This window comes from Xenopus laevis, chromosome 4S, assembly GCF_017654675.1.
Source record: "Xenopus laevis strain J_2021 chromosome 4S, Xenopus_laevis_v10.1, whole genome shotgun sequence".
NCBI lineage: Eukaryota > Metazoa > Chordata > Amphibia > Anura > Pipidae > Xenopus > Xenopus laevis.
In genome coordinates, this window is record NC_054378.1 from 121668310 (window position 1) to 121690187 (window position 21878).

General features: G+C 41.9%; 1 protein-coding gene across 1 annotated transcript in view; it reads left to right on the forward strand.

The window, feature by feature from the left end:
* Positions 1–21540, forward strand: part of tmf1.S (TATA element modulatory factor 1 S homeolog) — a 41821-nt gene extending 20281 nt beyond the window's left edge. Inside the window, exons 7-17 of the mRNA XM_018261480.2 lie at positions 14–180; positions 1590–1746; positions 1834–1926; positions 3462–3618; positions 5518–5710; positions 7373–7442; positions 9376–9468; positions 10023–10142; positions 10226–10378; positions 11409–11534; positions 21193–21540. Coding sequence (XP_018116969.1) covers positions 14–180; positions 1590–1746; positions 1834–1926; positions 3462–3618; positions 5518–5710; positions 7373–7442; positions 9376–9468; positions 10023–10142; positions 10226–10378; positions 11409–11534; positions 21193–21336 — 1473 coding nt within the window. The 3' untranslated portion in view covers positions 21337–21540. The remainder of the gene's footprint in view (positions 1–13; positions 181–1589; positions 1747–1833; positions 1927–3461; positions 3619–5517; positions 5711–7372; positions 7443–9375; positions 9469–10022; positions 10143–10225; positions 10379–11408; positions 11535–21192) is intronic.
* Positions 21541–21878: the final 338 nt, after the last annotated feature.

The following is a 21878-nucleotide window of genomic DNA, read 5'->3' on the forward strand; positions in this document are numbered from 1 at the left end:
TTCATTCTTTCAGACATTAGATGGAAAGGAAGAGGTGGAAAAACAGCACCGAGAGAATATCCGAAAGCTGAACTCCATGGTAGAGAGGCAGGAGAAGGATCTGGCGAGGCAACAGGCTGATCTGGATGAACTGCACGAAAACAACCGCAGTCTACAAGCTGCTCTGGACAACTCCTACAGGTAAAGGGAGAAAGATGTCGTTTTAGTATTATGTAGAAAATGACATTTAAAGGAGAAACAAACCTGTACTAGAAAAAAACCCTACCTCCCTACCCTGCGTAGACCAACCTCCCTCCTCCCCCACAGTCTAACTGCCCCCCCCATGGCAAATGCCCCTAATTTTTTTTACTCACCCCTCCGTGCAGATCTAGCCTCGGGAGTTCACGAGCGCCATCTTATTTTTTCGGTCTTCTTTTTCGGAAATTTTCGTGACTTTCAGCGCATGCGCAGCTGTTTGTGACCGGAAATTTACTCCAACTGCGCATATGCTGAAATTCCGCTCAGATTGTGAAGAATACCGAAAAAGAAGATGGCACCCTGGAACTCCCGAGGCCAGATCTGCATGGAGGGGTAAGTAAAAAATTATTGACATTTGCCTGGGGGCGGTTAGGCTGTGGGGGAGGAGGGTTGTTCTACGCGGGGTAGGGTTTTTTTCTAGTACGGTTTTGCTTCTCCTTTAAGACCTGTTTTTTTTTTTTAATTTTATCATTGTTTTTGAATGTTTTTTTTGGAATTACAGAAGCTATGTGTTTGCTAGGGTCTAATTTACCCTAGCAACCAGGCAATGATTTCAACGAGATAGGGTCTGAATAGAATAATAAGTAATAAAAAACTGAACCCTCGCTGAGCAACGTTTTTAGTTGCAAAGGTCAGTCACCCCAGTTTGAAAGACCAATTGAAAAAGCTGCTAATAAAAAATAAATACCAATTGAAAAGCTGAAGAATGGGACATTTGCACTTAAAGGGATACTGTCATGGGAAAACCTGTCAGTTTCCCAGGTGACCCCAGTCATGTGACTTGTGATCTGATAAACATCAGTCATTCTTTACTGCCTCACAGCAAGTTGGAGTGATATCAACCCCCTCCATCTCCCCAGGAGCCTAACAACAGAGCAATGGGAAGGTAAACAGATTACAGCTCCCTGGTAGATCAAAGAACAGCACTATAGGCAAAATCCAAGTCCCACTGTGACACATTCAGTTAAATTGTGTAGGAGAAACTCTGCCAGAAAGCAGTTCCATCCTAAAGTGCTGGCTCTTTCTGAAAGCACACGACCAGGCAAAATGACCTGAGATGCACCTACACACCAATATTACAACTAAATAATACACGTGTTGAGTTAGGAATTACATTTTATATTGTAGAGTGAATTATTTGCAGTGTAATTTAGAAATAAAAACTACACCATAAAAATCATGACAGAATCCCTTTAACACCTGACACTTTAATCATTAAAATGCTTATTATTTCGGAATTTGCTTAGCACAGCTCTACAGATACTACTTTACTCTGTGTTGTATTATTTGGGGGTTCCCAGAGTATTGATTTGGGTGACCTTAAAAGAGAAATTTCTTCTGAATGTTTTTAGGGAACTTGCAGAATTACACAAAGCAAATGCATCAAAGGCCAGCGAAGCCCAAGAAGCGGCACTGAGTTGTGAACTACGAGCCAAAGAAGAGCTTTGTTTTGCACTGGAGAAAGCTAAGGAGGAGTCTCAGAAGCAGCGAGAAGCTTTGGCTATCCAAGTAAGTGGACAAGAGCCTCACAGGCACAACCTAAAAAAAAAACACATGGCATGAGATCTTTTATAGGATGTAAAATACTCATTTTAGGTAACAGATCTGAGGCTAGCCCTGCAGCGAGCGGAACAACAAGCTGCCAGAAAAGAAGATTATCTGAGACAAGAAATTGCTGAGTTGCAACAGGTATGTTTTAATTGAAATGTGCTGCTCCTTACTTTAGGGAGTGTGAAAGGGTGGATATACAGCTATGTTAAATACACAGGGTGGCATATTGCCCCTTTAAAAAGGAATATATTCTAAAGATATGGTAGGCTGTGCAACCCTATACCAGTAATGATCAAGCCCTTTAAAGGACAAGGAAAGTTAAACTAAACTAGAAATGTTGTACATTTTGTTTTGGGCTTCTGTACCAACCCAAGGCAACCACAGCCCTTTAGCAGTAAAGATCTGTGTCTCCAAAGATGCCCCAGTAGCTCCCCATCGTCTTTTCTGCTGATTCACTGCACATGCTCTGTGCTGCTGTCACTTACTGAGCTTAGGGAGCCACTCACAATATACAGTACACATAGAATAGAAATGTCACAATATAAGGCTGATTAGTAATTAATACAGAGAATTTCTACATGGCAGCACAGAAACCAGTGCAATTAGCATCAGAATTTAATAATCAGCAAACCTGTAGCATCAGCTTATATTACAGGGGAAGCTCATTTTCTGCTTGATAATTTGTAGGGATGCACCGAATCCACTATTTTGGATTCAGCCAAACCCCCGAATCCTTTGCGAAAGATTCGGCCGAATACCGAATCCTAATGTTAATATGCAAATTAGGGATTCCTTGTTTTGTGACAGTCAAATGATTTCCCTCCCTGCCCCTAATTTACATATGCTAATTTGAATTCTGTTCAGCCAGGCAGAAGGATTCTGCCGAATCTGAATCCTGCTGAAAAAGGCATAATCCTGGCCGAATCTTGGATTTGGTGCATCCCTAATAATTTGCGATGACCCTTAAGCTTAGCTTCTCAACAGCTGCTCAGAGCCCACTGAGCATGTGAGTGTCACAGACACTTTCCAAGATGGTGACCCCCTGTGACAAGTTTGAAGTCCTGGATCATTGCTGCTATTGACAAGCTCAAACTTAAGCCTCGTGCAATAAGTTCACTATATAAAATATGCCATTTTTAGCCCTATTCATTATTAGTTTTCTTTTAAAGCAGTTTACAGGAGCTCCCCTGGAGCATATCCTCTTGAGTAATTTTTTGAGTGTCGGTGGCACTGCACATGCTCCGTGTGTCCCGGACTGCTGTTGAGATGCTTTTTTAACCTCTGCATTTCTAGAGTGGAATATAGTCTTGATTTTATTGCAGCACTGGATATGGTACAATCTTGCAATTCAATACAAGTCTAATTATTCTGTTTCTTAAAAAAAAAATATCACATGCATGCTTTTTGATAAAAAATAAAATTTTATTAAATCATTTTAAAATATCAACAAGTCCCCACATGGAGCCTAACGCGTTTCATGCTTACCTGGCACTTAGTCATAGGCATAGTTTTTTTTTTTTATCTAAAAAGCATTCATGTGGGAATTTTTTTTGAAGTAATAGGTTATACCTCTGTTTGGTCACTAGAGGAGCCCAGCATGCCATTATTGGTTGACTTATGTCTATCTCCAAGAAACCTAGCTATAGAGTTAATTATTCTGTTTAACACTGCAGCGATTGCAAGAAGGAGAGACACGGAATCAGGAGCTGAGCCAGAGTGTAACATCTGCCACACGGCCATTACTCCGACAGATTGAAAACCTGCAAGCAACTTTAGCAGCGCAGACCTCATCCTGGGAAAAGCTGGAGAAGAATCTTTCCGACAGACTTGGTAAGAAAAAGTTGTCTTGTTCTATAATAATCACTGCCTTACACTTGCAGCAGCACCAGGGCTTTTTCTGAGCTCTTTTGCCAACAACTGGAATTGACCAGCAGCCAATGGTCTTTGTGGTGCTGAGCAAAACACTTGATGTGTATCGGGCTCTAATTATTTGTATTACAAAGCAACTGGTTGAGCTGTTTGTTAGACTGTTTATACAGTAGGACTATGCCAATAACCAACCCCTATTGTTTCTTTTGTAAGATAAATATGCACTGTATCATAATTCTTTGTTTACTTGGGATATTTATTGCAATACTAGAATTTTATATGATGAAAGGTCAATGGGAAAGTTACCTAATTTGTTTTGCCTTGCTTCGGTAGCTATAGTTTTAAAGAAGAACTGAACCCTAAAAATGAATGTGGCTAAAAATGCCATATTTTATATACTGAGCTTATAGCACCATACTAAAGTTACAGCTTGTCAATAGCAGCAATGATCCAGGACTTCAAACTTGTCACAGGGGGTCACCCTCTTGGAAAGTGTCTGTGACACTCACATGCTCAGTGGGCTCTGATTGGCTGTTGAGAAGCTAAGCTTAGGGCTCGTCACTAATTATCCAGCAGAAAATGAGCTTCCCTGGCTGTAATATAAGCTGATGCTACAGGGCTGATTATTAAATTCTGATGCTAATTGCACTGGTTTCTGTGCTGCCATGTAGTAATTATGTGTATTAATTACTAATCAGCCTTCTATTGTGACATTTCTATTCTATGTGTACTGTATATTGTGAGTGGGTCCCTAAGCTCAGTAAGTGACAGCAGCACAGAGCATGTGCAGTGAATCAGCAGAAAAGAAGATGGGGAGCTACTGGGGCATCTTTGGAGTAGGGATGCTAAAAAAATTAAAGCTGAACCACCTCGTTAAATAAAATATGACCCCAAACTTAGAGGGTGTGTATTTTGCTGGGGGCCACTGTGCTGGAAATAAAATTACTGAATTTGCCAGGATGCCCAAATCTCATGTGGAATGCGGATGTGATCAATCTGGAAGTGACAGTGAATAATGTGCAAGTAACTGTGCTTTGTTCGTGCACTTGTAGGTGTGAATATGTTAGTTATGCACCGAATCCAGGATTCTGTTCGGGATTCGGCCAGGATTCTGCCTTTTTTTCAGCAGGATTCAGATTCTACCGAATCCTTCTGCCTGGCTGAACGAAATCCTAATTTGCATATGCAAATTAGGGTCAGGAGGGAAATCACATGACTTTTTGCAAAAACGAAGTAAAAAATGTTTTCCGCTTTCCACCCGGTTCGGTATTCGGCCGAATCTTTCACAATGGATTCGGGGGTACGGCCGAATCCAAGATAGTGGATTCAGTGCATCCATACTTTGGAGACACAGATCTTTACTGCTAAAGGCTGGTATAGAAGCCCAAAAAATAACATACGGAAAGGCAGTCTCCCATAGACTCCATTATAATCAAATAATCCAACTTTTTAAAAAATATTATTTTTCTGTGTAATAATAAAACAGTAGCTTGTACTTGATCCCAACTAAGATATAATTAATCCTTATTGGAAGCAAAACCAGCCTATTGGGTTTATCTAATGTTTACATGATTTTCTTTTTACACGTGAGGTAAGAAGATCTAAACTATAGAAATATCCCTTATCCGGAAAACCCCAGGTTCCTAACATTCTGCATAACAGGTCCCATACCTGTACAACATTTCGAGCCTCCTTCTTTGGTTAAGCTTTAGTTCTCCTTTAAAGAAGGACTATACCACTGTCCTATTTATGTACTGACCATAATCAAAGAAATACTTTTATACATCTCCTGTAACGAACATTTCTGTGTGGGAACCTTTGAAAAAGCATGAAGTCCTGAAGCTGTTCTATTTTCCAAAGCTGAATCACAGACGTTGTTGGCCTCAGCAGTGGAGAAAGAACGTGCCTCCACGGAAGAAGTGCTCACGTTCAAGACTCAGATATCCGCTATTGAATCTCAGAACAGCCTGTTGAGGCAAGAGAAGAGCAGACTCCAAGCTCAGCTTGAAGTGGAGAAGTCTCGATTATTGAAGATGGAAGAAGATCACAGCAGGTACATTCTTTTTAATAAATTTCATTATGTGAGCGCAGTTATTTACAGCTTCTTGTGGGCAGGCACATATATGTGGAAAGACTGCAAAGGCTATGACACAGGGTGGCTGGCCACTTTAATAGTCTGGTGGCCCTTGGGCAGTGTTTTGACTTCCATTTCTCCCTCCCACACTTTAAGGGGCAGATTTATTAAAGGATAAGTAAAGCTGGCCATAGATGTAAAGTTTTTTAAAAGATCCGATCGTCATCGTGAGACCACGATTATCTCAAACGATCGTACGAATTGTCCATCAACTAAAAAGACCATTTGCCAGGAAAACAAAGGGGAGCTGCCTGCTTGTCCCTGCAAACATAAATTTCTTGCACTGGGGCCGATAAAGATTTTTCAACCTGGCCGACAGATGTCGGGCAAAAAATCGTACGATGTATGATCGTTCGAATAACCGCACGATAATTTCGAAGGATTGGCCGGACTTCACTAAAATCGGTCGTTCGGCAAGAAAAATATTTGCGTCTATGGGGACCTTTAACCTTTAAAATAAGCGAATTTAAAATTTATGAGGGTGCTATTCTAAGCACTTTTGTAATTGACATTCATTATTTATTTTATTTTAATTCCAAGATATTAAAGGGATACATGTGCTGTTAATATGAATGAATTTTGTTACAACAGCGCCACCTGCTGGTCAGTTTCCCACCAGTCTGACCACCAAGTAGTCAAGGAAGTTGTCAGGAGAAAGAAAGAGGCTGCTCTGATGTTCTTATGCTTAGGAAAAAAATTAGTAACCTTTCTCAAATCTTTCCTAAGCAGAAGAACATCCGCCTCAGAACTTTCAAATTTGAATTGTGAATTATCCAAACCCGATTAGAATTTTAATTTGAATTCTGATTTCAAGATTTATAAATTTTCTGGCCCTTTAAAAATACAAATTTGACTATTCGCCACCTAAAACCTTGCGAGTTCATGTATAAGTCAATGGGAGAGGTCCAGGGACCAATTTGGACATGTTACTAGCCTTCCTGACATAAACTCGAATTGAGTCGCATTCAAATTCGATTCAGTAAAATTCGTGCAAGTTTTAGATATTTGATTTTTTCGAGGGGACGGAAATCGCGTGACTTTTTGCCACAAAACAAGGAAGTAAAAAATGTTTTCTCCTTCTCACCCCTAATCTGCATGTGCAAATTAGGATTCGGTTCGGTAGTCGGCCGAATCTTTCACGAAGGATTCGGAGGTTCACCCGGATCCAAAATAGTCGATCTAGTGCATCCCTAGAATTTATTAGAGTTAAAAAAAAAAAAACATGAATTCGAAATTTGACCTTTCATAAATGGGCCTCTGAAAGTGACATCAAAATTCTACAGCAGGACTTCCATCAAAGTCATTGGGATTTACAAGAATAAAACGGGTGTTTTTAGTAATAAAATATCCTGGTACTTGCAGGCAGTTTTCTTTGGGGTGTCATCAGCCGTAGAAAGTAGGAGATTAAAGAAACAAAAATGAGGTTTATATGATGTCATGAAGCATCTGCAGTTTGACACGTGCTGAAAATGTATTTCTTGCATCCTAGATCCTATAAATCAATGTATGTGCAACAGTGGTAGCCATATTGAATTTGTTGGAGCCTGATCATTTTAATCTTGTTTTTTTCTTTTGCTAAAGGAATCAGGTGGAGCTTGAAAATATAAAGCTGGAATTCATGAAAGCAATGGAAGAAGCAAAGAAAGAAAAGGTATTCAGTTTGTGCTAATGATGAAAGCCAGTGGGGCTCATTTATAAACAGTGGGCAAATTTGCACCTGGGCAGTAACCCATAGCAACCAATCAGTCAGCCAGCTGTAGGTTGGGCACTGATAGCAATTATCTGATTTGTTGCCATAGGTTACTGCCCAGGTTTTGCCATGATTTTTGTTTTCCTATCCATTCTATAATTAATGCACCCCCTGTGTCCTTGGACCCTACCATCATGCCTTCTCTTCTTTCTTTTGTACCTGCCAATCACTATTAATCTTTATCTTCTTTCTTCTGTATCCAACATATTTGTATTATTTCAGTCTATAGGTGTATCACACCTATCACTATTATGTTTATAGCAATGCTGTTCAAATGTTTCTCTATAGTGGGCCAATTATTTAAAGGGCACCAATCATAACCAAAATCATTTACTAAGTAAATACACTATGTGAAAGTTCAAGAAATCCGATATTTACAACGGTTAGAATTGTTTGTATAATGTAAATGATCAGCTCACTATTCCTTCTGCAAGATCTCCCCTATCTCCACTGCAGTTCTAGCTGAGGCAGCCATCTTGGATTTCACTGGCTCCTCCTACCTATATCTTCCCAGCCAACTGTAGCTCTGAAATCTCGCACATGCTCAGTTGAAATTCCTTGTTTGCTTATCAACCCTTCTAAGCTATTTTCAAATCAGCCAAACCTGTGTGTTAGCTGCTGTACAGTAGTGCTGCCACCTGCTGGAAGTTAGCAGGCGGTAGCACTTCTAGTGGAGGAGTTTACTAAAACAAGGCATTCTGGGTAGAATACTCAAAGCAGTGTTACAATCTGAGCATGCTCCTGAAATTTGCATATTATAGTCTCTGTTATAGTCTCAATATGGCCTCCCTCAATGAAAGAACCCATTTGACAAAGTAAGGGATTTTTTTAAAACCTGCAGTTTTTTCAAAAAACTATATATGTAGTTTGATTAAACGTGTTTAGCTTATACTGGTCAGATTGTTAATATGTGTTTGATTTTGGCTGTGATAGGTGCCCTTTAAGCATTGGGGCCCATCTATAAGAAAATGATGATGTCACGCAAAGAAATCAGTTGAGCAAAGTTGCTTTTTCTTCCATTACAAGAGGGTTGCTCACCTTCAAACACTTTTTTTCAGTTCAGTTGGTTTCAGACAGTTCACCAGAAATAGATTATTTTCTGTTTGTGACCGTTTTTCTAATATGAAAGAGTAAAGTTTCGTTTTTCACCTTCTAAAGCAGCTAAGGCAGCTGTTAGAATACAATAGTTGCTAATATTCCGCAGATGCTGCTGAGAAATGTATCGACTTAATGTAGCAAATTGTAACAGTTCAGCTGTTCTTGGATCACTGAGACACTAGAGACAGAATACAGGTATGGGACGTTATCCAGAATGCTCAGGGTTTTCCAGATAACAGATCTTTCTGTTATTTGGATCTTCAACCCTCAAATCTACTAGAAAATTATTGAAACATTAAATAAACCCAATAGGCTGGGTTTGCCTCCAATACAAATCAATTATATCTTAGATTGGTTCAAGTGCAAACTACTGTTTTATTATTACAGAGAAAAAGTAAAATCATTTTTAAGTATTGGGAGTATTTTGATAAAATGGAGTCGATGGGAGACGGCCTTTCCGTAATTTAGGACTCTGGATAATGGGTTTCTGGATAACAGATTAAACTTTAAACATTAAGTTTGGGGAAAAGGGTAAAAAAATAACAGATGGAAAGCAATTGGAAAAAAATATTTGTTTATGGAGAACATTCTGAAAACAACTGAACTGAAAAAAATCCTACATTACTCCTAATAAATGTATTTCTCCCTCATATACCTGCTGTTTTATCCATAACGGTTTACCATTCATATACATTTGGCACTGAGCGATCAGTCAAGACATCTACTGTTATTTCAGAGTCTTCTCTCCAGTCAACTGGAAATGGAGAAGCTGAAAGTGGAACAGGAGAAGAAAAAGGTCCTGCTGGCACAGGAAACTGCTAAAGAGAAGGTACTTCATTAACAAACGAAAGAAAGATGCGGCTAATGGCGGAGCTCACCCGTGACACGCCGGCTCCTACTCAGCCGCAGCTCTCGCGATACTTCGGCTCCTTCCAGCCGGCTTCACTCTTACTTTTGTGGTATCGCTGCGGAGCGCCGTTCAAAGCAACAACGGAGTCTGGCGTTTGAATATCAAATTTTCGGCTTTATTGACCGCATTAAAATTGTAGAGGGGGGTTACATCTATTGTATGGTGCCTATAGTAACAGTGGATAATAGTCTCTGGGAAGGGAGAGTGACTGTGGGATAGATGTAACCCCCCTCTACAATTTTAATGCGCTCAATAAAGCCGAAAATTTGATATTCAAACGCCAGACTCCGTTGTTGCTTTGAACGGCGCTCCGCAGCGATACCACAAAAGTAAGAGAAGGTACTTCATTGCCTATAGAAGAAAAAAAAAACAAACCTGAAATAAGATGGATCAATTGAGGTTTGCTGCGTGTAAGTGCTTAAAGGGTTATTGGGTCTATATGCTAACACATACATTATATTTCACCTTGTAAGGAACGTAAAGCCTATATGTTTCCCTCAATGGAACCCACTGCCACAACTCCAACTCTATCTCGCTCCAGTTCTATTAGTGGAACAGACGCGTCAGGTCTTCAGACATCCATCATTTCCCAGGTAGCGAGAGCGTATTTACACTCATATATTCTATACATATTCTGTCTGTCTGTGCACCTTTTATTTAACTTACTATTTACTAGGATGATCCCCATGATCATTTGTACGGATCAATGACGGCGTCCCTCAGCGGAAGCAATCTCTACGAAGCGGTACGATTGGGCGCTGGTTCCAGTGTCATTGAAAACTTGCAGTCTCAGCTAAAACTCCGAGATGGGGAAATCGCTCAGCTTCAGGTAATGGTTCAGTGTTAGATTCATGTTGTTGAATCTGAATATTTTGCGGTAAATTTATCAAAGAGTGAAGTTAGAGATCGCCACAGTCCTCTAGAGTGAAATTCTGCCTCTCTCCAATCATTTCTATGGGATTTTTAAAACAGTATTTATCAATGGGTGAAAGTGAAAGTTCATCCTTTGATAAATACGCCTTTCAAAATATAAATATACCCTTTGAATCATTATGTTACTCTTGCCTTCTTGCTTTATTATGTCCCATACTTACTGGGAATACAACACATCATATTGACTTTCGGATTCAAAGGGGAACTATTGCGAAAATGAAAATTTAATATAAGCTTATTTCAGAAACAGTACAGGATATTTAAAGGACAAGGAAAGTTAAACTAAAGAAGTAGCTAGAAATGCTGTACATTATGTTTTGGGCTTCTGTACCAGCCCAAGGCAACCACAACCCTTTAGCAGTAAAGATCTGTGTCTCCAAAGATGCCCCAGTAGCTCCCCATCTTCTTTTCTGCTAATTAACTGCACATGCCATGCTTTGTGCATCTTGTTTCCAAGATGGTGACCCCCTGTGACAAGTTTGAAGTCCTGGATCATTGCTGCTATTGACAAGCTGAAACTTTTGGCTGGTGCAATAAGTTCAGTATATAAAATATGGCATTTGGAGCCCTATTCATTTTTAGGGGTTAATTCTCCTTTAATTGATTGTATTTAGAAAGTTTCTTATTTCAGAATGCTGAAGCTTATATAAAATTTTAAATTTTTTGCGATAGTTACCCTATAATATAAAAAAATATATAATAAATATATTATAAAAATGCACAATAGTGGATTTATTGGGGCAACCCGGGCTTGGTGGCTGGGCTTGGCTGAACACAGTCTGAAGGAATAACATATACACCACTGCATGTGCCTTTAGATTATAATGTTCCAATCAAAACGCAACAATATCACTATTTGTGTGGGATTTTCCGCGTGAAAACATGTCCTGACCTCTTGCACCACTCACTAACTGTCACATTTGCAGGTTGAAATCGTGAACCTGGAAAAAACCCGCTCACTACTAGCCGAGGAAGTGGTTAAATTGAATAACCTAAATGACGAGCTTGAGGAGAAAGTGAAGGAAATACCCAAACTACGGACACAGATGAAGGTGAGTGTCAATTTTGTAATTCACTTCATTTAAAGCTGCACCATCAATTTATGCCTTACTCAACTCAAGGCTATTCATATTATTATTTTTTTAATGTCCATCAAATTCAACCTTTTAACTCTATGTATAACCTGCCTAACTGCCAGTTGATCCAAAGGAAGGCAAAAAAACCCATTTGAAGCCTCTCCAATTTTGTCTCAGAGGGGAAAATTCCTTCCTGATTCCAAGATGCAATGGGACCAGTCCCTGGATCAACTTGTACTATGAGCTATCTCCCATAACCCTGTATTCCCTCACTTGCTACACACCATCCAACTGACCAACTCTCCACCAGCTGAAATACACCATCAGGGAAGTACTACATGCTTTATAGGCATTATTTGAAGTGATGAGATCTGTGGTTGAGGCAGAACTGAGCTTTCTCTAAAGACATGGGACTGCGTTTCTTCAGGTTTGCGGGTCGCGGGTCTTCTCAATAGCGAGTTTTACTCCTTTTTTTCTGATCACGCCCACTTCTAATGATGTCACTTCCGGTTTACAATGACAGCACTTCCTGTTTTACTCCTTTTTTTCTGATCACGCCAACTTCTAATGATGCCACATCCGGTTTACAAGAACAGCACTTCCTGTTTCTTGATGGTCAGCAGATCGGGTTGCTGATAAGGTACTTGCGGGTTGGGTCAGGTAGCGGGCCCAAGATTGTAAGTATGCGGGTTGGGGTTGTAGGTCACCGGTCGCATTTGGGTTTAACAAGTTGGTTTTGCGCAGGACTCTACCTCTAATGTAGGGGTTCCCAACCTTTTTTTTTTACCCGTGATCCTCATTAAAATGTAAAAGAAGTTGGAGAGCAACATAAGCATGCAAAAACTTCTTGGGTTTGCCATTCGGTAGCCCCTATGTGGACTGGCAGACTACAGGAGGGTCCGTTTGCCAGTAAATATTGCCTTCAAGCCAGGAATTAAAAAAAAAATCACCTGCTCTAAGACAACTGGGAACAACATCCAAGGGGTTGGTGAGCAATGTGTTCCTCACAAGCCACTGGTTGGGATCACTGCCCTAAAGTAACAGAAGTGTCTTTATGAAACAGTAACTGATTTATTAAACTGAATATGTAATAACTGCATCACCTCCTGGTCTTCTGTACAGCTGCTGTATTACTGTCCTCTTCCAGCAGATGGAGCTGTGTGCTTATTGATGTTTAATACCCAATACCTGCGAGCCAGGATATGGATAAATATATGAATATCTTTTCATTTTATTCTTGTGCTTGGTTACAGACCATCTACAAGTGTCTTTTGGGGCATGATGAAGAGTAGAAAGTAGCTGTGACTTATTGCCTATAACTGCTAATGCAGCTTCTTTTGGAATGTTGATTAGGTAGAAATCTGGGGCAATTTGTTATGGCCGTGCTACACAGAGCTCCTCTTTTGCTTCTATTACACATGCCTTTGCATGCATACATGTGAACCCCAGCAACAAGATCGTGTAACCCCGGCATAACTGCAGGCAATATAAATGTTCCCTGTAATACGTCGTTTTCATGTTCCTACAGACAGGCTGGGACTAGCAACGTGGGAGATTTGGCCAGAGTTAAAGCCCACAGCCATATCTTCTACCTGGCAGCTTAGACTGTGGGTAAATAAGGATTTACTTGTGGGTGAACTCTTTGTATAATTTTAAATGAACTCGCAAATCTGCCTCCTGTCTTATCATTGCCTGGCTCGCGGTTTAGGTATAGTATCAGAACCCTGGAGTGGAAACGTCAGTGATTCTTTATTTGATTTATTAGTTGGGATGTACAGAATACAGGATTCAGTTCTGGACTCAACTCCCAGCTTTTTTTTTTTTTTCCAAAAACAAATTACCCTAAAACCTTTGTTTCAGGCAAACCCAATTAATACATACAAATATTTTGGAGGCCTGGTGTTCTGGGGCAACATTGTAAAGGATTCAGTATTTGGCTGCCTCAAAAAACAGGATTTTTGATACTCACCGTTAAATCCGTTTCTCTGTAGTCGAAAGGGGGACACAGGGACGATGGGGTTAAGCTCCACCCTCCAGGAGGCAGGACACTTAAATAAAAATTAAGGGGCGTGCCCTGTTGGGCTTAACCCCGCACACCGTGCTCTAGTCTTCAGTTTGTCCCAAAGACTTTGCAACCAGAACAATATGAACATAACCATAACTAAACGCAAGCCAAGGTAAACCAGGGACTATCCTGGAACAAAACATGGTTAAGCTCGTCCTAATGGACGGGAAGCCCTGTGTCCCCCTTTCGACTACAGAGAAACGGATTTAACGGTGAGTATCAAAAATCCTGTTTTCTCTGTCGTCTTAGGGGGACACAGGGACGATGGGGACTTAACAAAGCAGTCCCGGAACAGCAGGGTGGGAACGAGCTTAGACACATTGGTGTGAAAACCGAAAACACTCTTGACCAAGGTAGGCCTTGGCTGAGGAAAGAGTGTTGAGTCTGTAATTTTTAATGTATGCACCGAAATAGGTGGCTGTCTTGCAGATGTGGCCCAGTGAGTCACAGATACACCACACCTAAGAAGTTCCCACTGCTCTAATATAGCGGGCTCGGATACCTTCTAGTGGTGACCTTACTTGTATGATATGCTTGATAGAGCGTTAATCTGATGAACTTGGCAATGGGATCTTGGAAGTTGCCTGACCTCTTCAAGTCCCGCTGGTATGATGCGAGTTTGCGAACGGTGTAAGAATTTGACTAATTCATGCACCCACGGAGTGCTCTGACTACGTTGTCAGTAGGAGCTGGGAGCGACGACGGTACTAAAATCTCCTGATTTAATGAAGGAGGAACTACCTTGGTATAATGAAGGAACTGTACGTACTAAGCCTTATCTTCGTGAAGACCGGAGAAGCTGGATTACAGAATTGTGCCCTCAGCTCATATATACACTCTCATGGTTGGTGAAATGCCATCAGAAATGCCACCTTGAAGATGAGCCAATTTAAAAGATTGAGATCAGAGACTAAATGCTGGTTCCAGTAAGCCTCGAGTACCATTAAAATCCCAACCTGCGACCGGTGGGCGAAAGGGACGGAGCTGTGTGTGCTACTGCATGCAAAAATGCACAATTTCTTCCACCGCTAACTGATGCTGGAACATAAAGATAGCACAGACACCGTACCTTCAGAGAGCTAGCTGTAGACTCCTCTGCAAAATGATGATATCCTTGGAATGTCAAGTTCCAGGAAGATCAGCCTTCTTACACCAGTTTAAGTATGAGTGCCACATGTACTAGGATCTCGAGGAGTTGATTAGTGTGCCTTGATCACTCCAGATATAACTTCCACCGCTCGCCCATGCCTTTACCAGGTGGGCGACTCAACAGCCATTCCGTTAACGTGACTAGACCCGGACTGAGATACATTTTGTGCCTTGTCGCAGAAGCTCTGGGCTGCCCTCTCGTCAGATAGGTTGTACCAACCACCTCTCCTGCAAGTTCGCAACTCATATTGTCCGAGGCCAGTAAGGACCTACCACAAAAAACCCCGTGGTGATACCTGTCTGAATTTCTAGAGGACCCGAGGAGCATAGGGAGAACAGGGAAGTGTACGATAGATCGAACTAACAGCACTGAGTCGTGGTGTCCACTCTCGTTGTCAGTGTGTCTTGATAGCAAGTGAGAATCTTGAAAGTTGTCTGTTGGTACTGTAAGCCATTAGATCTATTGTGATTGTCCCCAAATATTCACAAGTTCCGTGAATGCCTCTGGGTGAAGTGGAGCTTCACCCAGCACACCTGGTTATGTCGGAGGAAGTTAGCTTTAGTCTTGGGCATTCTAGGTAGGTGTATGGCTAATAGTCTTACAAGGCTGTCTGGCGACCAATCTCAGGATTTGTCAAACTTCTGCTAGAGCTGCTCTGCTGCGCGTTCCTCCCTGCGGATTTATCTAAGCTACTGTGGACTCGTCTTCACTCTAGACCTGCACCAGCTTTGCTTGTATAAGATGTGCCCATCTGTTTAGTGCTATTTTTACAACTCGTAACATCAAGATGTTGATCGTCGGTATGAACTCCTTTTGCAGACAGGTTGTTCTATGATGCATTCCAGCCTTGCAGACTGGCATGTGTGGGTAACACATTCCAATTCGGAGTCTCCCGTGACTGCTGTATGGTTAGGTTGTTCGGCTGTAACCACCACTGGATATCTTTTCTTGTCAAAACAAGTTGATGATTCTGGACAGAGAATCCCCTTTCCTACGGACTCAACTCGCCTGAATGGCCGCAAGTGTATCTATGCGATGTGACACTTCACTGGCCGGGACCATTGGCCCCAGCTCTCTCATCGCTAAGAGACTTTTTGGTCTCTGATTGGACAACAGTGAACGGATTTGACCTCTGACCTTGTCCTGCTTGCCCCGTGGGAGACATAAGGACTGTGTGATTGTGTTGATTCTAGTCATAGAATTAGCATCTGATGGTCGGGTTGTAATTTGAAGTCTCTACCATATGAAGGCCCACTGGAATTCCCGAGTATCAGAATGGTTTGGATACTGAACCTTCCTAGCTTTGTCTTCCGACCTGGCCTTAAGTAAAAATCGGCCATGTGGGGGAAACTGAACTCCACTGCAGTCGCAAGGTCGCTGCTGATACTGCCATCAGATTAGTGAGTACACGAAGTGCGATGAGAGAAGACCAAACAAGTGCTACCAACTGGTAGTGACGATTCTCAAGGCAATTCGAAGATACCCCTAGAGAGGGGCCATATTGGAACATGCATGTATATACCTCCTGGATATCTACTGACATCATTAATTGCACTTACTCCATCTCTGGAATCAGGGGATGTAGGGTTTCCATTTTGAACCAAATGGGACGGATGAGCTATCTCAATTGTTTGAGACCAAAACACGGTCTGAAGGGTCCATTCTTCTTAGGAACTATGAATGTTGGTGTAAAACCATCAGAGTGTCTTCGGTTGTGGTACCTTTACAATAGTTCCAGACTGCTCCATCCTGTAATAATTGAAAGAAAAAAGAGCTTGTGCTTTGTTGGAGTGCCATAGCACTCTGGGTAACATGAGTCTAGGAGTTAGGAGTTGTGAAGTCTAGGAGTTAGTCTTCTTGCACACTTTGTTGACTCATGCATCCAAAAAGTGGAGACTTCACCTCCCAGAAGGTCAGGTTGTTATCGAAGTAACTTGCCCCCTATGTGATCCCTGATTCTGGAGGGGATGACCCGTCATGAAGAAGTTTTGTCCGCTGTAGACTAGATAGGCACCATGGCCACTATAATTCTTTCATACCTTGCTGATCCTGAAGATCTGGATCTAGCTCGTGCCAGAAGAGTACTAATTCCTCATGTAGGTTGAGCAATGATTTACTCACGTTCTTCTCCAAATAACCATTGCCCTAGGAATGGAGTGACGTTGGAGATCTCTTGAATGAAGGTCTGACTGACAAGTCTTTGAGCTGTAATGATTTTCCCACAGCAACGGACACAACTGAAGTGCGGGCCATACTTTGAGAAGTATGCGAAATTACATAAGTAATCGATGCATCTGCTATCTCTGGAGTGGCTTACACTCTCGATCATACGAGTCGGATATGAGTCGATCAAGGTTTGAATGGCGATGGACACCCAGCGGATACCAGACATGGCCGTAATGCTGACACGGAAGATAATTAGCTTTTAACAGCCCATTATCGTCCGTCGGATTCCCGAATGCTGCCGCCATTCGTCACTGGCAAGTAGTAATTGTGACAGTCTGGATAGCAGAGCCTCCACTGCTAAGGGGATTGGCTACAGTGTACCATATCCTTTGGAATTAAAATGACAACTTCTTTATAGCTTGGAATTTTCTCTTGGGAGTATTCCATTCCCCTTGTATTATGTCAGGCAGCTGTTGTATGAATAAAGAACAATTTGTGGTTGAATAGCTTTTGTGCTGTGCCTTGCTATTCAGCTGTTTATGAGATATTTAGAATCTCATGTACACCTTTATTATTCCGCCAGAAATTTGGAAGGTGATTACTTTTTTTTTTTTTTTTTTTTTTTTTTTTTTTGGATGACTTGTCCCGCATTTACAGTAATGTCATCATTGGAACTGTCCAAAAGGGGCAGCCAAATGAAAGGCAGATGATGGACTTCTGGCACTTGCCCTACCATCACTCTCGAAAGTAGGTTAAAGCACAGCGGAACAGAGCTGCTCTGGAGCTGAGTTTCTAGCAGATGTGGGAAACAACCCACAACCTATTGGACCAGGGTATCAACCAGGGGCTTGCACTCTACCGACTGACTATTTAGGAAGGCTCCTATCTTTTTTAAAAACCTTCCTAAATTAACAGTAAGGCAAGTAATCCTTTACGTGGTACTAAGGAAGAACGGAGTTGAATTGCCAAAAATGAGGCTTGTAGTTAAACGACACAGTCGCCTCCCAGTTCCTGTAAGAGAGTCTCTAATAGCACACCTTCAATTGGTAACGCTACTGGTGCCTCACTGAACAGCTGCGCACACTGTAGCAACAACTGGCACAAGGCGCATGCAATAAAGACCTGCGCTGTGGAGGGTACTCTCTCCTCCCCCGGCCCTTGTGGTAACCCACTGGCTTACCTTCTGCCATTTCGGAGCCCTTGTTGGTGATCAAGCGTGCATGAGGTTAGTGACCGATGCTGTACTAGCTTATGCCGGTATTTCCCCCTTGATTGCACCACCAGAATGAGCCATTATCATTGTGGCATCATTTGCTTAGCCAAAGATATCCGTGCGGCGCCCTTGTCTCTCGCAGCCTGCCGTTAATCTTTCAAAATGGCCGCTGGAACGCATCTGCGTTCCAGCGGCGCGCGGCAATGCAAAATGGCGCTGAACCTTCTGCTCCTCCTAAAGACGCTCACCTCTGCTTCCTCTCCTGCCGATAATAATGCTAGCAGCGCATTGGATACTGTCTGGTAACGATGGCATAGCCATCCAGGAGAGGGACTAGCCGGTACGGAGGCACTCATTGAGCGCTGTTCAGAGGAGAGAGGAGACGGACAAGGTTGGTCCTCCGACAACTGACTGAGGTTAACCCGCACCAGGGGAAAACTCTTAGGAGGGGTTGCAGGGAGGGAATTCTGCAGCAGAATGTCACCGCTGGAGCCCTCTGCCCATACTTACTAAGGATTTTCACCGGCCAGACCCTCTACCCTCCAGTGAGGCGCAGGAAACGTCTGGATGGTCGGTATAGCCTTCATGGCTAGAAATTGACCCCGGTGGGCTACTTCGTGTTGGGGGCTAACTGTAGAAGAGACAGGTAACCCTGCTCTTAGTATCACCCCAGGTGTCAGACAGGACTGACCGTAGAATCATCTATTTCCTAGATAGAGAGCGTAGTCCAACCTCCTGGTAGCAGGACACTTGAAAAACTGAAGACTAGAGCACGGTGTGCGGGGTTAAGCCCAACAGGGCACGCCCCTTAATTTTTATTCAAGTGTCCTGCCTCCTGGAGGGTGGAGCTTAACCCCATCGTCCCTGTGTCCCCCTAAGACAACAGAGAAATATATATGTATTAATTGGGTTTGGCTGAAAGGCCAAATTTGCCTTTACAATGTGACTTAAAAACCCTTTTTCCTAGAAACATTTATCCCACAATTGTTTGGGACTGAGTTAAATGAGAACTAAAGCCTAACTAAAGAAGTAGGTAGAAATGTTGTACATTATGTTTTGTGCTTCTGTACCAGCCCAAGGCAACCACAACCCTTTAGCAGTAAAGATCTGTGTCTCCAAAGATGCCCCAGTAGCTCCCCATCTTCTTTTCTGCTGATTCACTGCACATGCTCTGTGCTGCTGTCACTTACTGAGCTTAGGGACCCACTCACAATATACAGTACACATAGAATAGAAATGTCACAATATAAGGCTGATTAGTAATTAATACACATAATTACTACATGGCAGCACAGAAACCAGTGCAATTAGCATCAGAATTTAATAATCAGCAAACCTGTAGCATCAGCTTATATTACAGACCAACCTCATTTTCTGTTAACCCCTAAATTTAGCTTCTGAACAGCAGCCACACTGAGCATGTGCAGTGCCACAGACACGCAAACGATTGCCAAGACACAATTACTGCTGTCGGGCTTCTGCTTCTGTACCTCCTTGTTGGTGCAATAAGGTCTGTATATCAAATAGTTCAATAGAAGTATGGGACCTGTTATCCAGAATGCTTGAGACCTGGGGTTTTCCAGATAAGGGATCTTTCCATAACTTGGATTTCAAGTGTACTAAAAAATATCTTCCAAACGTTAGGCTGGTTTTGCTTCCAATAAGGATTAATTATATCTTAGTTGGGATCAAGTACAAGCGACTGTTTTATTATTAGAGAAAAAGGAAATATTTTTTAACAATTTGAATTGATTAAAATGGAATCTATGGGAAATGGTCTTCCCCTAATTCAGAGCTTTCTGGATAATGACTCCCATACCTGTACATAGACCTGGTGTAGAAGCAGCAGAGTACAGCAGCTCTATCAAATAGAACATTTCTACACATATTTATTTTCAGGCTCCCTTAAGTGTGGGGAAATGATGTGTTAGGTGTGCTCAATGTAAGAACCCCAGGCTGGTGCACTTTACTGCTGATAGGAGCACCTACCTGGGGTGTCGGGTAAGAAAATACAATCACTTGGGGGTGCCTAACATTTGTCACCCCCAAGTATAAAAAGACTTTCCTTCTCCTTTAAAGGAGAACTAAACCCTAAAATGAATGTGGCTAAAAATCTCATATTTTATACAGTGAACTTATTGCACGAGGCTAAAGTTTCTGCTTGTCAATAGCAGCAATGATCCAGGACTTCAAACTTGTCACAGGGGGTCACCATCTTGGAAAGTGTCTGTGACACTCACATGCTCAGTGGGCTCTGATTGGCTGTTGAGAAGCTAAGCTTAGGGCTCGTCACTAATTATCCAGCACAAAATGAGCTTCCCTGGCTGTAATATAAGCTGATGCTACAGGTTTGCTGATTATTAAATTCTGATGCTAATTGCACTGGTTTCTGTGCTGCCATGTAGTAATTATGTGTATTAATTACTAATCAGCCTTATATTGTGACATTTCTATTCTATGTGTACTGTATATTGTGAGTGGCTCCCTAAGCTCAGTAAGTGACAGCAGCACAGAGCATGTGCAGTGAATCAGCAGAAAAGAAGATGGGGAGCTACTGGGGCATCTTTGGAGACACAGATCTTTACTGCTAAAGGGCTGTGGTTGCCTTGGGCTGGTACAGAAGCACAAAATACAGTATTATGTACACTATTTCTAGCTACTTCTTTAGTTCTCCTTTAACTGACCTATCCTGGAAGGTCAGGGGGCTTAATAAAATGTCCTAATTAAGGTATGGAGAATAACTGTAGAGTGTTGTCTGCCCAGGGCCGCTCCGGCCATGAGGCAAGGTGAGAATCTTGCCTCAGGCGGCATGGAGCGGCCAGTTACCAGGGGCGGCAAAAAGCCGCCTCTGGTAACTTTAAGAGCCGAATTTCCGTTTTTTAAAACGGAAATTCGGCTCTTCTAGCGCAGCGAGCGCAATAGCGCTCACTGCTCTAGCGATGCGGCCCCTCCTCCACCCGCTCCGACGCTGGTAGTTAATAATGGTTAAGACCCTAATTAACGGCCGTGTGATTAACAGAAGCTGATCTGTGTGTTGTAGGATCTGGAGCAGCGGTACAACACCATTCTGCAGATGTACGGAGAGAAGGCCGAGGAGGCAGAGGAACTGAGACTGGATCTGTCAGATGTAAAAAACATGTACAAGACTCAAATAGACGAACTATTGCAGCAGAGACTCCATTAGCCCCCGAAGCTGAATCGTATGAAGAGAAATGTATCTGAAACATTCTTTGTCTAATATGTAAATTTAGAGCTCTACAAAAATCTCTTGTATAAAATATAGTGTATAATAGATCCTACTTTTATTTACTGCTCCCTAGGACAGAAAACTATTCACAGTAACTGTATCTATGTCTTGCCGTTCTCTGTGATTAAATTATTTGTTATATTTCTGTGCTCTTTTTAAAATGCAAAAGAGTTTATTTTGGATTCATCTCATGTTTCAGTCACAAGACGTACGTATGGGATCTTTTATCCAGAATGCTTGCAACCTGGGAGTTTCTGGATAACAGATCTTTCTATAATTTAAATCATAATACCTTAAGTCTACTAGAAAATCATGTAAATATTAAATAAAGCCAATAGGTTGGTTTTGCTTCCAATAAGGATTAATTATATCTTAGTTGGGATCAAGTCAATAATGATCCAATCAGACTGCTGGGCAGACGCTCGCCTGTTTATTTGCACAACTGAAGTCTTCACAATGGGGAAATTGTGACAAACTGA